The following is an 18,654-nucleotide window of genomic DNA, read 5'->3' on the forward strand; positions in this document are numbered from 1 at the left end:
CACAATACTTAGTTATAATGACCCCTGACAAAACATTGGCTTGTGCGCAACGGAAGCCTGTAGTGACAGGTCAATAATCTGTACAAAAAATAACAAAATTCCTGTCAAATTCTGAAGTGGGAAATTTTGCCATAGACTGGTTACCATATATATATGCAGTGCACACTTCTGTATGGACTATTAGCCAATCAAATCACAGGAAATTTGAAAATGCATCATTGACTATTTTTAGCATGAAAATCTCTTCAAGGGAAATGTTGTTAAGTCTGTACTTTGGAGTTGATTGTTTTGATTTATTTGTTTTCAAACAAATTCAATCATCTGTATAAAGGATTGGAAGAAATTTTTGTTCTTTTGAAAAGAAGTTGTGGTTTTTTGAAAAGAAGGTAAGAAAGATATTCATCCAAAAAAGTTGTTATGTTTTGCATAGGCCTAGCTGTGAGTTTGTGTACTTGGGCTTGTTCCCCCCCCCTCCCAAAGATTTGCGGGGACGCAAGTAATTTGAAGGTTTGACGTCCCTGGCTAAAAGATGATCATGTCCCAGACTCAAAATCCCTGCATTCAGTTCGTAACAATGCTGACTTGCTGAGAATGTCCATAAATGTTTTGGGATGTCATGTAATCTATCAATGTTTTGTGATTTTGGGATCAAAGTAGACTGCCAGGAAGTAAAGCTAGTTTGATCGTAACCGATTGAGAGCAGTGTATGAGTGTGTCACCATGTGAACATGGTAGGTTTTTAAAAATTGAATGTCTACCTGGTAGTAGTCATTCAAAGTGAACAGGATTGAAGGAAGGAGCTGTAGTTATTTACCGCAACGTTAAATCTGGACGGGGGGGGGGGGGGGAATGGGAGGGGAGTTGAAAATTCAGGATGATTGATGAGTCCTACTGCATATAGTTAGTTTGAGCTGTTGTACCAGAAAACAAAACATCATAAAAGACCAGTCTGACTTGTTCTGTATCGGCAACCTTGAATGCTGTTGCCCCACTTTCATCTCGAATAGATGCATCTACCTCAGACACGAGACAGGCTCGCACTACATCGGCATTGCCAAGCTTTGCTGCAATGTGAAGCATGGTACCTTGGGAAGGCTTGACAGTGTTCAGGGCATCCATAAGCTTGGAATCAAAATTGCATGGTTTCCACCAGGTGTGATGACTAACTACTTGTCGATCCGATCTGCTCGGCTGCTCGGTAAAGTACGACGAATCCTGGTATGTCGTGCGTTGGGCCCAATTCCGCGAAAGCACGTTGTACACACGTTGACAAAATTAACAATATGTGGAAATACCACATGTATACAAATGATGAACTTTACCCTACAACTTAGCTTAAGACATAATACACAATTACTACAGTGCATTCCTACCATCCTCAAACAATTGTACTCCTTTACAGAGATGAATTTGATCACAGGGGTATCCCTAGAAAATATCACATGTGTTACATCACAATCCCAGGATAAGCCTGATACCACATGCTGATCCATAGGAGCAGCCCCAAAATCCATAATCTTCCAACAATAAGAACTGCTTTACTTAATGCCAGGAGAGATAACCCCTATATAATTCCAAGGGGATTTAAACTACCACAATGGTTCCACAATGGTTCTACAATGGTACCACAATGGTCCCATTGCTCCACAACTTGACAGTAACAGCGTTACAATATGTTAACGAATGATTGGAATTTCAAGTCTGGCCAATCCTTGCTGCAAGAAAAGTTGGAGAGATGCTGATTAACAGTCATTTTCTTATTGCAGACAATACTTTCAACACAAGTTGTCTAGTATTTGAAACAGAATTGAACCTTGTACCTAGAGACCTTAACTCAATGATGAACCAATTTGAATAAAGCAATGCTACTAAAATTTGTCTCTTAATTTTTAAGTTGAACCTGAAATCCAGAATAAACACTCTAGAAGAGTTTGTAGAAGTTAGAAGAGGATAAGTATTTGTAAGGTCTGTTCCCAAATGTACCTCCAACCGGAGGAGGAGCTCTGAAGTATTTCAGAATTCGAGTTTTACTAAATTGTAGATCTCAGATTCTCATCAGTCACAAGAATTATGTCTTGAAGCAGCTACATGAGTTTGCTCATCAATAGTCCCAATTCACAGCACGTACTCCCTCCCCTCATATAACCTATGCATTATCGTATGTACCTCACTCTAGCATCTGGCAATTCTTTGTGTGCGTGTATGGCCATCTTCCCAACCCACTGAAAGAGCTGTTGTAGTTCGTCTGGCAACCTGTTAGTTGATCCTAGTTTGTGCTGCAACAACATAGTAGCGCCAGTTAGTCATTTCAGACCTGCACCGATAAACCAGTATGTAGAGAGCTCTGCATTTTGCTTGGAGTTGTAGGTTGGTGTCATGTAGTAGTACAGTATGTATGTTGTGTATAATGTAGTATAATTGGAATTATTGGATTAGATACTGTACTATCTTAGAGATCTATGTATGTAAAGTACAAACCCATTTACTTGCTACTTTGATCCAATCCAGAATTTTTCTGTCTTACACGGATTATGTGTAAATTTCATATTAATTTTCAGAACTTTGCAAACAAACAGAAGTTAATTATGAAGATTGCTTTATGTTCATGGTTGTTCTTTCTTTGTGACTTTCGTGGATGAAAGGTTTAAAATAACAGATTGTTGCAGGTCACATACTTTTGATTCCACTTGATACATTTTGTACATAAATCTGTACTCTTCCCCAGTTCATAGTACAGCGGCATGCCCATACTGTAAATTCAGGAGTCAAGGTGTAAATTAACACGTAGAAAGCCTCTTAGTTGGCAAGTTACACAGCACCAGCAAAATAAGCAAACACCATTATGCCAGACACTATCCCTGGTAATTGCAAAGAACTTTTTATTGCAAATGCTTCTTTAAATAACGATTTACAGTGACACCCAAAACAGACAAAAAGAAATCTGTTTTGTAGAAATTTGGATAAAAACAAATTTAAATGGGAAATTGCTTCACGGATTTGCTTTGTGGAAGGAATTTAGTCAAGTGTAGTGTTTCACTAAAGTACTGTATTTGAAAAGGTAACAGTGTTAATAAATACAGTGTGGCAATTGGGCTTATCCAGAAGACCCACCTTGGCTTATTGAATTTCTGACTATATTGCACCAGAAATTATATCTCATTGAAGTGGCATGAAGAGAAAAAAGTGAATTGTTTGTTTTTAAAGTAACTGAAATGCCTATGAGGCACCTTTGACCAAAAGAGAGGGTGCAGCAACTGCAAGATCCTGTAAGGCAGGATCAATGTAACAGCCCCTGGATTATGTACTGTAGACATGGAGGAGAACTTGTTGTCTTCATTTGTGGAGTAACAATAGATTGTATCTTGCACTGTAACCTGGCTGCATGATGCTGCAGCTTTTTTTAAATTTTTTGACATGGCACCTTATAACCATGCATAGTCTGCTATTGACTTTGCCAAATGCTTTGCTTACCTGTCTCCTCACAACCTCAGATGAAAAATAAATAAAAAATAAAAAACACTGATTAATTGAAATATTTTCAAATAGTGTTTATTACAAACTGTAACAATCATTGCTCTGTCTACACTAAATATACAGTAAGGTGCCTTTCTACTTTCACAAATGCCTCCTCAGTCTGCAATTTCATTTCCTATACAAGGTATATCACACTGAAAAAAAAATCAACCCAGCTGCTTAAATTTGTATAAGTATAGTGCTTTAACACTACTTCAAAGGTACTGCTTATTTCCTATGTGATTGTACACACAGTTTCTACAAAGTGATTGTAGACATGGCGATTGTACACACTGCTATCACCAATACCTGCTGATGCAATTATAGAGTTACTGTTTACTGTGCAATGCTCAAACAATGATTCCTTTTGTAGGTCAAGGAATATATAAATCTCTTAAATTTCTGACATTATCTCTGGCTTTAGCCTTTATACAACCTATCCGATGTGTTCTTGTATACATGCACATTTTCCAAAGTGTTCAATAAAATTGTGTATGCTTGATCAGTCACTCCATCAATATACTACTTGACAGCCTAAGTTAAAACTCGCAGCTATTTACCGCTTGAACAACAGGATTTTGCAGCCAATAAACGTAGCAGCAGCTTACATGCAGCTATCGTAAGCCCTTGATACAAGAATGATAAAGCTAGATAAATAAGTAGAAGTCGTTTCTCTGTGAATATGTTATAAATTATATTCAATCTTGAGATTTAGATGAAAACTATGGTAAGCTTGGGTTGATAAGTTTCCTTTACATCATCTTGACTTTATCTTCATACTGTTTTTAAAATACTTTAGCTACTGAAACAAAAAGAGCCTGGATTAAATTGTTCAGAGATTTCTTGTGAAAACCACTTTATCTTTCAGTTCTTAAAAGCTGTCAGTTTGATTTTGGTCAAACACTAGCAGCTTGAAAATGCAAACTGAATCTTTGAAGTAGATTTTGTCACTTTCAAGGTGAAACTAAATATCAAGCTTGTTGATAGTGTAGCATTTATTGTCTGAAGGAAATTAAATATGAGGCAACATGTCAGACCTGTAGCGTATGATTGATTTACAGACTATTTCTGATGTTGTAATATCTACAACTGTGTGCTTCACAATGTGACCCTGCTCTCTTTCTCAACTTCAGTACCATTATCAAACTTCAGTACCATTATCAAACTATTTCATTTTACTATACAATATGCATCTAGCCTTAGACCTGTATATATTTAAAGGTCTGCTGTATAGACCCAGACTATACAGTAGCACCCTATAATGGAAAAGTTTCCTGAGATTACGTATTCCACCTGCCTTGATCGTAAAATGACCTCTTTTTAACAATTAGTCTGCAACGCCTGCCACTAATTTTTTTTTCTTGTCTGAGGGTCTTTGTGTTGATGCTGTTTGATTAACTACACTGTAGATATGAACATATTTCCACACAGTGTTTAAATACACAAAAAACCTAATGGTGTTAAGAAGCAGCTATGCAGGCTAATTTTAGAGCCTGAGGTCGATTAATGACTGTGGCAGGTCGATTACATAATCACAAAACTTTCCTAGCTATAGGGTGCTAAGTTAAATATTCGCTACGGGTGTGTCCATGATTCTAGTTTTCTTTCTTAATTCTGATCTACCCTTCATAAATTAATAGAACTCAAATGGTATTAGAAATGTCAGCTATATATCCTGGATAAACTCAGCACTTTTTCTCTTTTTTTGAAATGAATTTTGTTTTGTTTTTTTCAGTGTAGAAAATATGGTACTTATCAAAAATGTAGTCCTGCCCATGAAAATTACCAAAATTACTTCTTTGTTTCTCTGGAGTCTTAGTGAAAATGATATTTTTTGAATATTACTATTCATCAGATTTGCAATACGTTACAGCACCGCAGAGCTGTTTTTTTCGTCATGCAAAAAGAATCCGTGAATTTAAGACATTTTCCCTGTACCATAGCATTTTATAAGACATTAGTCTTTCATAGTATATGCAACACAGACCAAATAGTCCGTATGCTGTATGTAGTGTCTGCAGGGGCAGCTTAGTGATATTTTGAAATACATTTATACCCTAGAGGTTGTTTATGTAAGGTTTTACTTCCTCATACAAATACATATGTACTCAAAATAATAATGTTATTAATATGAAAGGTTAATGTACAGTATTTATTCAGATCCCCCCAAATTGTGTTCGCAAATGTGAACAAGGCCTAAATTGTAATCTATGAAAGTTTGCTTTGTTTATAAAAATTAGACACAGAACATGACAATTACCTGTGAGATGTAATCACAGTAATCTAGAATCGACGCCAGAAGTTTGCTGTGTGAGTAACATGATCTTACATGTTTATTAAAAGACGAAACACAGTGTGCAATTAGTTTTTCAAGCTCGATCCCTGAGGGTTGATTTTTCAGTTTTTTCAAAGCTTTTGATTCTTTATCAGTGATTGTTGCATATAAGTGCAACTCCATTGGAGATATTTTCTTTGAAACCTGTGATGATGTAAAAACTGTGAAGATTGCTTTATGTCCTACAAATTTAAATAACATCTGCTTTGTTGTCATGCATCCGGTCAAGAAGTAACACAACCACTCATTGTTTCCCAGGGTGTGGTTGCTCAAGTATCTTGTCAGGTAGAATGTATGTCTAACGAGATACACATATAATCTTGTAATACAATCTTGAAATACGGACCAGCCCTACTTCATTTGCCTCTTTAAAAATTTGTTTGCTGTATATATCTGACAGTATGGATGATTTACATTGGTCAGCTAGATGGGAAGCCTGCAGCTGTGATGGCAAAAGTGAGAGTGTTTTTACATCCCTACTGTAAATGACCGGTTGCTATGGCTTTTTTTGGAGTGGTTAGATTGTCAGCAGCATTAGTGAGTTTTTTCTAGCATCTGTAGTAGTAGTTAGTGTGTAGAAGTATAAGGCCCAGTTTCATTGAAATACATTAGAGTTAAACTAGATTTATAAACTTTAATCAGTGTTCTACAACTGACTCTCTACATTGTGATCCCTGACATTGTTCATGTGTTATGTACTATGTGGATCAGCAGATTGGATTGTAAATTTGACTCCGGAAGAATTGAGCAAGAGAAAAACATACAGGAAATGTTTTAACAGCTATTCACGTACAGTAGATGATGGATGATTAAGAAACATCTCAGCCCCAAGTGTTTGCTATTCTTGTTATAGAGATCATTACTTACAGGCATAACAGTGGCATGGGTTATGTAGAGAGCCCTTCATTGAAAGTAGATGTTAAAGAGTTGATAATAAATTATTATAATGACATTTCATGCAGACAATGTATAAAACAGTGAATGATTTGTCCCAGTCATTGCTTAACCACAAAGTTGGGTGTTATAGTCCACAAGGTATGTCACCAGGGGTGGATTGACACTTATCTGGCCCCCAGGGCAAAAACGGTTATTGCGCCCCCTCCACTAAGTACTGGCATCCAGGGCAAAAACGGTTATTGCGCCCCTTCCACTAGTGTCTTAATGGGCAATGGTATTTATAGGTGAGATTTAGCCCACTCCTGAATGCAACCTATGGTTATAATGCTGAAATAAACTTTGAAATGCAAGCATGCTCAATATTGGATTTGATTAAGTTGAAGGTTCCCCTATTGCTCTGGACCCTCGGGCACTAGCTGCCTGATTGCCCGACCAGTCTGTCTGCCCCTGTCCAACACTTTTCAGCGGTGCTTGACGGTTATGTCCCAATTAATCCCATTAATGCCCTCTTTGGTAATGTTATTGAGTACGTAGCATGAAGTTGGCCTTGGCCAACTCTTGACTGACTTATGTTGTCTTCATTATTGGCCATGTTTTTTTTGTCACTGATTGACAAACTTGGTATCCCCTGCTTCAACATGAGGAGGGCTACTAGGATGATTAGTTCCTTAAAGAGTGTTCCTTATTATAGGCGGTTACAACTGTTGAATCTCACCACACTGGAGCTTAGGAGGTTACGTGGGGACTTGATCCAGGTTTTCAAGATTGTGTATGGTTTCGACAATTTATCCTTTACCGACTTTTTCATGTTTGCTAATGTTCAGTAGCTGTACCAGAGGTCATTGTCTTAAACTCCAAAAGTCACATAGTAGGATTAATATTCGGCATAACTTTTTTTCTAATAGGGTTGTGAATGAGTGGAATGGTTTGCCTGAGAAAGTTGTACTTGCAAGTAGTGTCAATGGGTTTAAGAATGCTTCGGACAAGCACTTTAAGCATTGTAATCGGGTCTGAGTGTTTGTGTCTTCAGTTTTTTTTCTCTCTCTATAGGGTCCTTGATGGGGACTTAAGTGTCCCTCCTGATCCTTTTTTCTACTAAACTAAACTAACTAAACTAAACTATGAGAAAGGACAATATACAGTATCCCTTTTGGCATACCTTCTCTTTGTACTCCTTGGCTTTTCTCCATGATTATTGTTGATGAACTAACTTTCATTCTCCTCTTCTTCAATTTATTATGTTATATATATTTTTTCCTTCCATTTGCTTTATTCACAGGGGAACCTATCAGCGCATAAGGTAGTCTGCATCACCTACCATGACATCGGCCTCAACCGTAAGTCATATTTTTCTAGCCAGACTTTCACTCTCTCTCTTTCTACCAGTCTATTTCTTGCTCCTGTAAAAGCACTTGTACCTTTCTTGCATAAGTATCAATTAAACAGTTGTCACGTTTCTGCTCTTGAGGACCAGACTGATAAAATGTATTCTCTTAGAGTCATGGTCTAACATTTTCAGTGATGTGTCGTTATTCAGACCTGGATGAGAGACAGGCTGTTGATACCAAGCATTGCTGGTACTGTCCTCAACTGTCTGTCGTTAAAATCAAAGACCAAGCAATATATAGAGTTCATTAAATTTTACCATTAAGCAGTACAGTGTTGTGGATAATATGTGACCATATGGGACATTTAGTTGAACATTATGGTGAGTAGACTTTGTCCCTGCCAGATAGAAGCATCATTGTAATTGATTGTTTCAGTTTCTAGAGTCCCTTCCATGATTATCGTCTAATTAAATTTGTTTCACAGAAAACGTTAGAGTAATTAAAAAACAATGTGATTTTGTTATGAAATGCCATACCTGCCTACTAATATGTAGACAGCAATGAATGCAAATTTAAGCCTTGAAGCTAACATACTGATCATTATTGGATAAGCTTGAATTGAAAATGAATTGTATGGCTAGCAAAAACTCAAGTCAAGATTTCATATCCTGTAAAATCTCATGGAAGTGAAATCTAACCCTAACTGTATGTTTTTTGTTGGCTCTGGCATATATCTATGGACGTAAGTAAAAACTACACTCCACCTATAGTTGAACACAATAGGAGACCTTAAAGGAGAGATAAACCCACCCATAATCATTGTCTTATGTGACAGAGATCTTTGTAAAGAACAGTTTCCCCAAACAGCTAAGAAAAACAACCTTTGCTCTGTTTCCGGGATATTCTAAGTACTGTAGTTTAAAAGTTATGTCTGGGAAGATTCCATTTTGTAACTCTGTCATGCACGTTTGCACATGTGTTTCCTTTAAAGTTTTGATGTGTCGACTCAAGTATTCTTCGCAGCTGGTCATAACGAAGTCACCATTAATAACGACATTGAGATCCTCGAAAGCTGAAAACAAGTCTTTGTCACAGAAGCCAAAGCCACTGACCAACTTTTTGGAAGTAAACATCTCAGTTTATTGCTTCCCTACTGTGTATGTCTCATTAATGATGATGATGTATCAGCTACTCTGTCTCTTTCCATTTCTGTACACGAAGTACAGGTACAGCTGTAACCAAATTTCATCAATGTCTGTCAGTTCTTGTCTGACCAATCATAAATCTCTGTCTAAAAATAGCTTCGCAGAAGAACCTACCTGATTTATTCCATTTTCAATACAAAGCCTATTTGAGCTAATTAAGCAAGTTTGTCGATTTCCCTCATTCCAGGTGGTTTCAATGATAATACATTGTTTTTGTTTTATTCCCTATCCACGGACTAGGATAATTTAAATGTCATATTTGCTGCCATGCAGGGATGAGAGCATGAAAACTGTAGAATTGTCATAGAGGATATTAATAAACTATTCTAGATAGATATATCTATCTAGAATAGAATATGAGGTGGTTTGTCATTTGGAAACCTTTGATATTACTGTAAATTAGCAACTTTTTGCCGTGTTTTCTTTTTATCTGCCAAGTACTTACGAAGCTATTTCATAAATAAACAGCTGAGAACAGCAAAATGCATCCATTATATGCAGGGATGTCAACTTCCAACAGAAAATGACCTTGATGTTATAGATCCTAGGAATCACATGTAAGGTTTTTGAGGGGCTTTTTCTGTAGATAGCCTTTAACTGCACCTTCTGTAGAGTTGTTATTGAAATTTTTCATAAATAAATATATACAAATATACAGGAGCCCATGGAATGCAGGGTGTTTGCTTCATTGATTTGCTGTCTAATTGATTGAATACAAAGCCTCAGTGGATTGTGTCGGCCAGTGAGAGAACTAAAGCACTGCAGTTAGTAATTTATATACAGTAATTGTCCAAACAAACCAAGTTTTGCTGCTTCAGTCAGCAAGTTCTCACTTGTTTGCAATGATTGGCAGAGACCTTCAAGCAGGTGTACAACTGACTATACCAAATGTATCTTGTATTCAGTGTAAGGTACTTGGTCCAGGTTGTGAAAGGTGAAGGCTATATATATATTAGTGACCTTCCCAATGTAATTCCCATATACATTCCATGCTCTACAACAATACTTACTAATCATCTTCCAGATTGGATCAGTTTGATTTTGGTCTTCAGTTGAATATTGATCTTAACCCTTTGACACAGATCTTTACAGATGGATGACTCCATTATCCACATGGCCTCTTCATAGTAAATATCACTGTTGTGTGTAAAAAGATAACACATACACACAATACAAATCTTTTGTTTAAATGTTAGGACTTTGAATGTTCTACTCCAGGAGTGTACTAAAGCATACGTCTCAGTATGTGTTCAGTACATTCCAGTGTACTTGACACAGCTTCCAATAGGTTTACAGTGTTGACTTACTGTAGCATTAAAAGTGATTCCGTGCGTCTCAAGATAGGAATTACATGAAACTTTGTTTTTACAAAATGGAACTTCGTTTAAGCTGTTTGAATCTGACGAACTATGAAAAATGAGGTTTCACCAAGCTCATTTTGCCCGAAACGTTTCAACTTAAGAAATTAATGATCGAAAGCATCGAATTCAATTCACCAAATAGTCTTGCTCCCCAAGTCCTATGATATGAAACTAGTTGTCTTGTGATAAACCTAATGTAGAGGAAGAACCAGGTCGAGAAGAAAACAACTGGTATCACTAGTAATACAGCCTTCTACTATCTACAGGAGTAGTGTGTGATATGTATATGAACAGTATGTTTGAGGTGATCTTGTCAATGAGTTAGCTTGCTGTGAGCTCACATTACCCTCATATGGTCACTGGCACGCTAGCTGAAACCAGAGCACATTTATTTCTGGTCAACGTATAAACAAGCCAACAAATAATTTTCCCAAGCTTTGTTTTCGATCATCCAAAAAGGTATACAAGTTCGTCATATACCAAACTATCTTAATTGTTTCAGATACAGGTCTACCAAATATAAAAAATTTACTTCACTCCTCACTTACCCTGTCTCCCCACAACGTTAGCACCTCTTTCTACTGTGCCTAGAATGAACTTGTAACCATTTAATGCTGCACGCCCTCTATGACAGCCTCCCCCTGTCAATGCCCTTCTCATTCTACCATCCAAACTGCCAGCATTGTGCGTTTTTCCCTGATGGTTTGTACGGAACTGTTACCAAAGACAGGTAAGCTCATCGCTTGTAAATATCCAAACCAGTAAGTTTTGGAATTCCATTGTTTCAGATACAGGTCTACCAAATATAAAAAATTTACTTCACTCCTCACTTACCCTGTCTCCCCACAACGTTAGCACCTCTTTCTACTGTGCCTAGAATGAACTTGTAACCATTTAACGCTGCACGCCCTCTATGACAGCCTCCCCCTGTCAATGCCCTTCTCATTCTACCATCCAAACTGCCAGCATTGTGCGTTTTTCCCTGATGGTTTGTACGGAACTGTTACCAAAGACAGGTAAGCTCATCGCTTGTAAATATCCAAACCAGTAAGTTTTGGAATTCCTTGCACAAGCATTGCCTCAAATTAACTCTTCAAACTGGGGCAGCAAGGTTCTTTTGAGGTTAAGCAAATGAAATGGTTTGTTGACTAAATGTGGAGTAATTATGCAATATTCTACGACAGAAGGAACAAACAACCATCTTCCGTCTTCAACCCTCTTCTTCAACATCAGTGACATAGCAAAGGTGCAAGAAAAAAGAACACATTTATTTACCAATGTTTCAACTCAGCAACAAAGTTGAGAGTGCAGAGGAAAGGGATAAGATAAGTGGTGGGGGAGGGGGGAATGGAGGGGGAAGGGAAGAGACATCAAATTCTTGTTTTACTATCAAACCTCAATTAACTTAATTGCTATAGTTGCTGCAGTGTAACACCCAAAATTTTGTCAATCAAAGTCACAACATTATTTATGAAAATCTACAAACCATCACCCTAAAACGTTGAAAGTATTACATGAAAGTACAGGGCAAAAACAGGTCTGAAATACAATCTTTCTTGTTATGTAAGTACTTTGATACTTAATCTTTTTAGCTTCTTGAAAGAACAACACATTATTTGTCTCCATGACAACAATCATTGAAGTTGGTGGACACGCCTGATGGAAAATTCCATTACAGACTAATTTGTTCACTGCTGCTTCATATCAAAGTTTAAGCGTGTCAGATACTTTCATTGGGTACTGTGACCAACCTTTGTTACAAACAAATTATTTAGCTTTCACTTTATGTTGAAGTATTCTTTCGATCCGTATCCCACTGGTGTATATATATCTTTTGAATCGCCATCAAATATTTCAACAGCCAAAGGTATTGATTTTCTACCAATATTCCAACAACTCATTGACTGGTATTGATTGGGATGTTGGTCTCCGTTTTCATTTCAAGGTTCACAAATGAAACTAATTAACTTTGGGATAACATTTCATGTACCACATTTGTGGTTTATGGATGTTGTTGGATCTCATAAAATAATCGAAATCCATACATTTTAAGAAGCACATTCACGTTCAAAAAGATCTTCGAATGCACTGTAACAACGGCAAGAAGATACACACAAAAAGCTATAAAGACAATAAGAAATAGGCAGTATGCTAAAACCTTTCAAACGGGTGTGTTTGAAGTTTAGGTTTAAAAGTATCCACAGAATGAGATTTATAATATCAATAGGTAAACCGTCAGGAAAAAGTCAGTAAAGGCTTAGACAAAAACAGAGTTAAAAAACACTTGTTCCACTTCAGAATGGTAAATGCGGAAGGAAAAGATAGTGTGTGTTGACCCGAAGCGGGGGTCATCTACGGCGCAGTGCAAAAATGATACCAGTGGTGTCTTGGTAGACTAGGAAAGTGTGTTATTGTAGAAGGAGACAGGTAAGTTCGTAAATATCCAAACCAGTAAGTTTTAGGGTAAGAATAGGTAAATCATTCCACCACTTTGGGACCATAACACTAAAACAACTTGCAGCAAATGTCTAACATCTTGTAAGAAGGAAGAAAATAGTCGTTGATAAATATGATTTGATTTCATGTCCAGGTTTACTTATTGGTAGTTCCACCAAGAGATCGAGAAGATAGCAATGGTGCTTTTTTGTTCAGACATTTGTACACTAAAGTGAGGAGCTGATGCTGAATTTGCAATCTAATTGGAAGTCAATGTAGTATTTTTTTAAAAAAATACTGAAATGAGTATGCATCATAGTGAAACAACTGGTCTACAGGTTTTCATTTTTGTAAAAACTTGATGATTTTACATGCATGTACCATTTGCTTTGCAATACTGATTAAATTAGTCCCTGTAAACTGTTGATTCAGGAGACGCTGTTGTATAATTAGTGTATTAGTATATAATAAATGCATTGAAGATAAATAGGTTTTCATCATACCACAACTAAGGGAGAACACAAATTAAAATAGCTGTCATAAATTTGTTGGAAGAGCTTCTTTTCTGAGCAAGCAGTTTCTAGCTCAAACTAAAATATTGATAAACACAAAATATTTAAATTTTGATTTACCATATCTTTGCACAGCACTTTCTACCTTTAACATTCTGCTTTGAAAGGTTATCCCTGGGATCAAATTTTCATTGCATCCTAATTTTAGGCCGTGTCAGGAAGCACACAATTGGAGCCTAGGAGGGTTTTAAGGAAATCAGCAAATTGGTAGAGTTGACCTTTGGGGGAAATGCCTAATATCTTTGTTTATGACTAAAAGTGTAGTAGGCACAGCTAAGCGTTGGCTCCTGCATTTTCAAATGAGGCAACTTTCGATTTACCAAAGTGATGTGACATTCACATCTGCTTTGCATTTGAATTTTTAAGTTCCAGTTAATCTGATTTTCAGTAAGTTTTACAAGAACATATGGGCAGGAATATAAGGAGGGTAGGAATACCATGTTCTGTGTGGTATTATTAACCTTTGTGCCTTTCTACACAATTGACATACAATGGCAATACTAATTCAGTGCGATGCCATTTAAAAGCAGTTGTTTGCATTTGACTGCACCAATTTATTGCCAAACCTAGGGAACCAAACCTACAGAATATTGATGATTTAAGCTAAAACCGGTGGCGCACTGCAAGACTAAACACTATCTGACACAAATCGACTTTCCTAATCGTGAAAAATTGCGGATAGTCCAGCAGTATGAGTGTGCAGTGCTTAATACTGCAAATGATCAAGATTTGGCAAGTTTTAAGTCACATTAGCTTCAGTCAGAGATATTCAGCATGTAGTGTTTTCTTGACTGACAGTGAACAGCAATTTGCAACTGGACATGCCCAGTTACCGCAAATATAACCAATCACAAGACGATAGTATTGCTTGTTTGTACTCATCAGTCGATCACAGTTGGTCGGGGGTCGGGGGATTTCAGGTAAAGACCACGGGTCTAGAGGAATACTGAACATTAGGTTTATTCACATTGAAAATCCACTGGGTCCATTTATCTGGAACCTTATATGAGACCCTCCTGTACTGTATATCTTGTAACAAATGACTGTTAAATTATGTCTACTCATCAAATATTTGATTTTGACACTGAACATTGTCAAATTCAAAAGTTTTAGGCATTTTTTTGTATCAGTGGAATTAAAAATATAAAATAAAAATACCTGCCCTAACCTATGTGCCAAGTCCCCCAAATGACCATTCTAGTTGAGAATGCTGGCTGGCCCAGTGGTGCAGTGCAAACACAATTCACATGATGTCAACAAGCATAGATATAACCCCCTACAAGAAGTCAGTTGTCTTACTTTTTCCTGGCACCTCCTTCCATGGATTACTATGATATTTGAACCTGGTAAAGTAAGTTTTATATTTTGCCTCACTGCTGTTGTTGATTTTGTAAAGGTAATTATGATCAAACACAGGCAGGCAGCTGTGTACATGTATATACTCTGTATAGTTCTGATAGTACAGTCACTTTACACACTGCATCCACCAGAATCAATATGTACAGTGATAGTCAGGAGTCACTGTGCACTATTACTGGATAAGAACAATGGGGATTGACAAATTGCAGGAGGATAGGTCCACTCACTCTGCTGATCCTGAAGTTGATAAAATGTGACCTTTTTAACAAGCCAGGTGTCATGTACCCCCCTCCCCCCCCCCTTCAATGAACATTTTATGTCCATATGTATGTGAATGTGTTTTAATATTTTGCAAAGAATGATTGTGACATTCCCTCTTTTGAGAAAAATTACCATGTTCTTTGAAGAGGGCTAGTGTTGGAATGAAGCTAGCATCTAATTCTGCTGTAACAAGCAGCTGTCTAAAGTTGAGTAAAGGATTTAAAGTAGAACGATAGTGACAGAAAAAAAATCTCTCATTTTCATATATAATGTAGTTTATATGTTACCAAGCAACATATTTTTTTAATTTTCCAAATAGCACACCGGAAAGTTATAAAAAAGGGAATTAAAACATCATTTTTTCGCCTCCGTAATTTAGGAATTTGCAAACACTGCAACGACCTTGAACAGCCCTCAGGTCAGTGAATGACGTCACTGTGATGATCTTTTCTGTTGTGAACTGTTCAGTACGGAGCTGTGCGTGCATTTCGTGTCAGCATAACTGTTATTTTCCGGCGTAATGTTCAAGACATAAATAGATAATGAATATCATAGTGTTTCTTGATTTCCACACCACGTGTTTACAAGTTTTTTTTACGAAATTTGCGGCGATTTCGCAACGATTTCTCAATATCTGAAGAGGTAACTCGCAAGCTGACCCAAAGTAACGTAAATCTCAAGATCACGTTTTTGGCGGGTTTTATACAGAGTGATGTATGAATGTGCTCACTTACAAGTCAAACTGGCACAATAACAATAGTGATGATAGTCTCAAACGTAGATTAGTATAACATCCGAAAGAAAATCCAAAGTTCTAAACAAAGTAGATTCGCTTGTATGCACTAGGCCTACTGTAAAACATAAACGTTCCTTGTTCCGTGCGTCATTAAATCCAACAGAAAGGTTTCATTGAGCTTGAAATACAACTGCATTTGAACTCAATCGAGTTGTTAGTCTAGCTCGAACAATTTTCTCACTACATGCAATGCCTATTGCGTTTATTCACATGCATGCCTCGTGGTTTGGGCTTCAGGAGGAATCGTATTCTAGCCCAACTTCACGTAGGTCCGCAAACGGTACTTTCACACTGTGCAAACATAAGTGACAGTGTGCGCTACCGTAAGTAATACTTACACAATGTTTTGTTTCGCTCGAGCATACACACATTTCCTATTCGTATTACATTTAAAGTGGTTTGGAGTGTATGAACACATCTCTGCCCAAAAAACTCTGCCTAAGCGACGTCCATGCCCCAATTGAAATTTGCACGTGGATTCTCTCCTCACATAGTCATTAGGTTGTTCACGTCTGACATGTCTTCCAGTTCCAACACTTACTGTTGCATTTATCGGGATATATATAGACATGGAGGTAATGATATAAATAATGCGGCATAAAAGCATCAATCTTTCAAACTTTTATTACTTTAGTGACCTTGCCACACGCAAATTTCAATTGGGCCCGAGAATCATCTTCTGTGAAGTGGGCAGAACAAACTTTCACATTCTTGCCATGAGAAACTCCTGGTGCGATGAAGTCTTTCCTGGTTCTCACAAATCGTATCCAGAGTTTCCGATATCTCTCACTACTTTTTCCGCTTGGAAAATTGAAAAAAACTTATTGTAGAGTCCTCATTCGTTCTGTTGCATCCCCCTACAACGCAATTTCTTGGATTTTGCTAGTGGTTTACGTTGTTTGTCGAGTCCAATATAGAGTAGGTTGCAACTAAACTTACACACTAAGTGCACACTGCTGAAGTACACTACGCCGAGCTCACGTTGTTATCATCATAATGACGTCACATGTCACTGTAGATCACGTGATCATCATAGCGCTTTTCGCGAAAAGCCCAATTTTTGTTTAAAAAATCAACGAGTTTAGGAATTTTTTTTAAGCCTTTCCCAACATCGGATTGACTTGAATTTTCACATGTGTAAAATGGAAACCAACTAGAATACTCATGAATAAAATCGTATTTTTTCGTCGATGGTGAAAAATCACTATCGTTCATCTTTAAATAATCATCAAGACCTTTTTCACACCTGCATGATACTCTTCACACCAAGATCCTGATCCCCCCCCCCCCTTGCATTTTCATATGAAACAGTTATAAATTATGTAATATGATTCATAAATACTGAAACCAGTCAGTTTTATTTTGGAATTAAAGATGGAATGAAAATTAAACTTTTTGAAATTCCCAGTTTGCCATTTAGACGTGATTAATACACTCTTTGAATGTAAGAGTGTGTGGGCAATGAATAATTGAGGAATGATTAAAAAAGCATTAGGTAGGTTATATACTCATTATTAGATTTCAGGATACAAATCATGTAGGAGGGACGTGTCTTATTTTTATCAATTTCAATCTTGGTTTGATTAAAACTCGGCTAGCTTGATAAAATTGATTACCACTTTAGCAAACAAGAGCTGCCCTAAAGATTTATTTGTTCATGTACTGGCGCAGCGAAGCTGATTGTTAAATAACTTGACCTTCAGGTAGCGCTACACTTTTGTTTTAGCCTTCATCTGTTCTCTCTTTGATTGGAATTTAGACTCTGCTGATATTACAGCTCATGTATGCAAGTGCAACAAACATGCAGAAAGTTTCAATATTTGGCTGCAGCCTATGGTTTCTTTACAAATATTATATCATACAAATATGCAGAAAGGTTCCAAATTTGGCTGCAGCCTATGGTTTCGTTACAAATATTATATGATACAAAAATGCAGAACGGTTCAAAATTTGGCTGCAGTTTATGGTTTTTTTACAAATAATATATCGCACAAAGCCAGTGCACCTTTTCTCTATTCACGTCTGGCTTCATTACAGTACCTTATCAGTTGATATTGTGGCACAACAGCAGAGAATTGATAAATATTGGGTAGGCCTTGGTACATCTAGGGACCGTGATAGTCTGCTAACAATAGGTTGAGATTTTCCACACATCAAAAACATTTATCTGAAATTTTTGGAGCATGCCGTCGTTCATAGCCCAAGCTAGTTTCATACTTTCTCCGCATCGATTCTGAGAGGTGGGGGTCTGGTTGGTCCATGTGGAAGCACCTTAATTATGGGTCTGCAAGTTTGTGTACCCCTGCTCTAAAAGAATATGTAGGCTTAGTCAAAGTTCGGACATTTGTCTTGTAAAGTTAATGGTTTCTCGCATGGTAGTATTCAAACTTCACTGAGCCTTATAACTTTTTGGTGCAAAAAACTGACATTAGTTGTGACTGTTAACATATGAAAAACTCACTTCCTGAGATGATGTGTTTATTAAATAGCACAAACATGTACTTCAAAGGGAGTTAGTTGCCCTTCATTTTATGCTTGGAATCCTCTCCATCTGTGGATTCACTCAAACTTTTCATTGTGCATCATACTAC

General features: G+C 37.1%; 1 protein-coding gene across 4 annotated transcripts in view; it reads left to right on the plus strand.

Annotated features, from left to right (window-relative positions):
* LOC139967746 (uncharacterized protein ZK1073.1-like) overlaps positions 1–18,654 on the plus strand; it is an 85,511-nt gene that overhangs the window by 20,373 nt on the left and 46,484 nt on the right. For all 4 annotated transcript variants that reach the window (XM_071971801.1, XM_071971800.1, XM_071971799.1 and 1 more), the window contains exon 3: positions 8,025–8,082. In XM_071971801.1, coding sequence (XP_071827902.1) covers positions 8,025–8,082 — 58 coding nt within the window. The remainder of the gene's footprint in view (positions 1–8,024; positions 8,083–18,654) is intronic.

This window comes from Apostichopus japonicus, chromosome 5, assembly GCF_037975245.1.
Source record: "Apostichopus japonicus isolate 1M-3 chromosome 5, ASM3797524v1, whole genome shotgun sequence".
NCBI lineage: Eukaryota > Metazoa > Echinodermata > Holothuroidea > Aspidochirotida > Stichopodidae > Apostichopus > Apostichopus japonicus.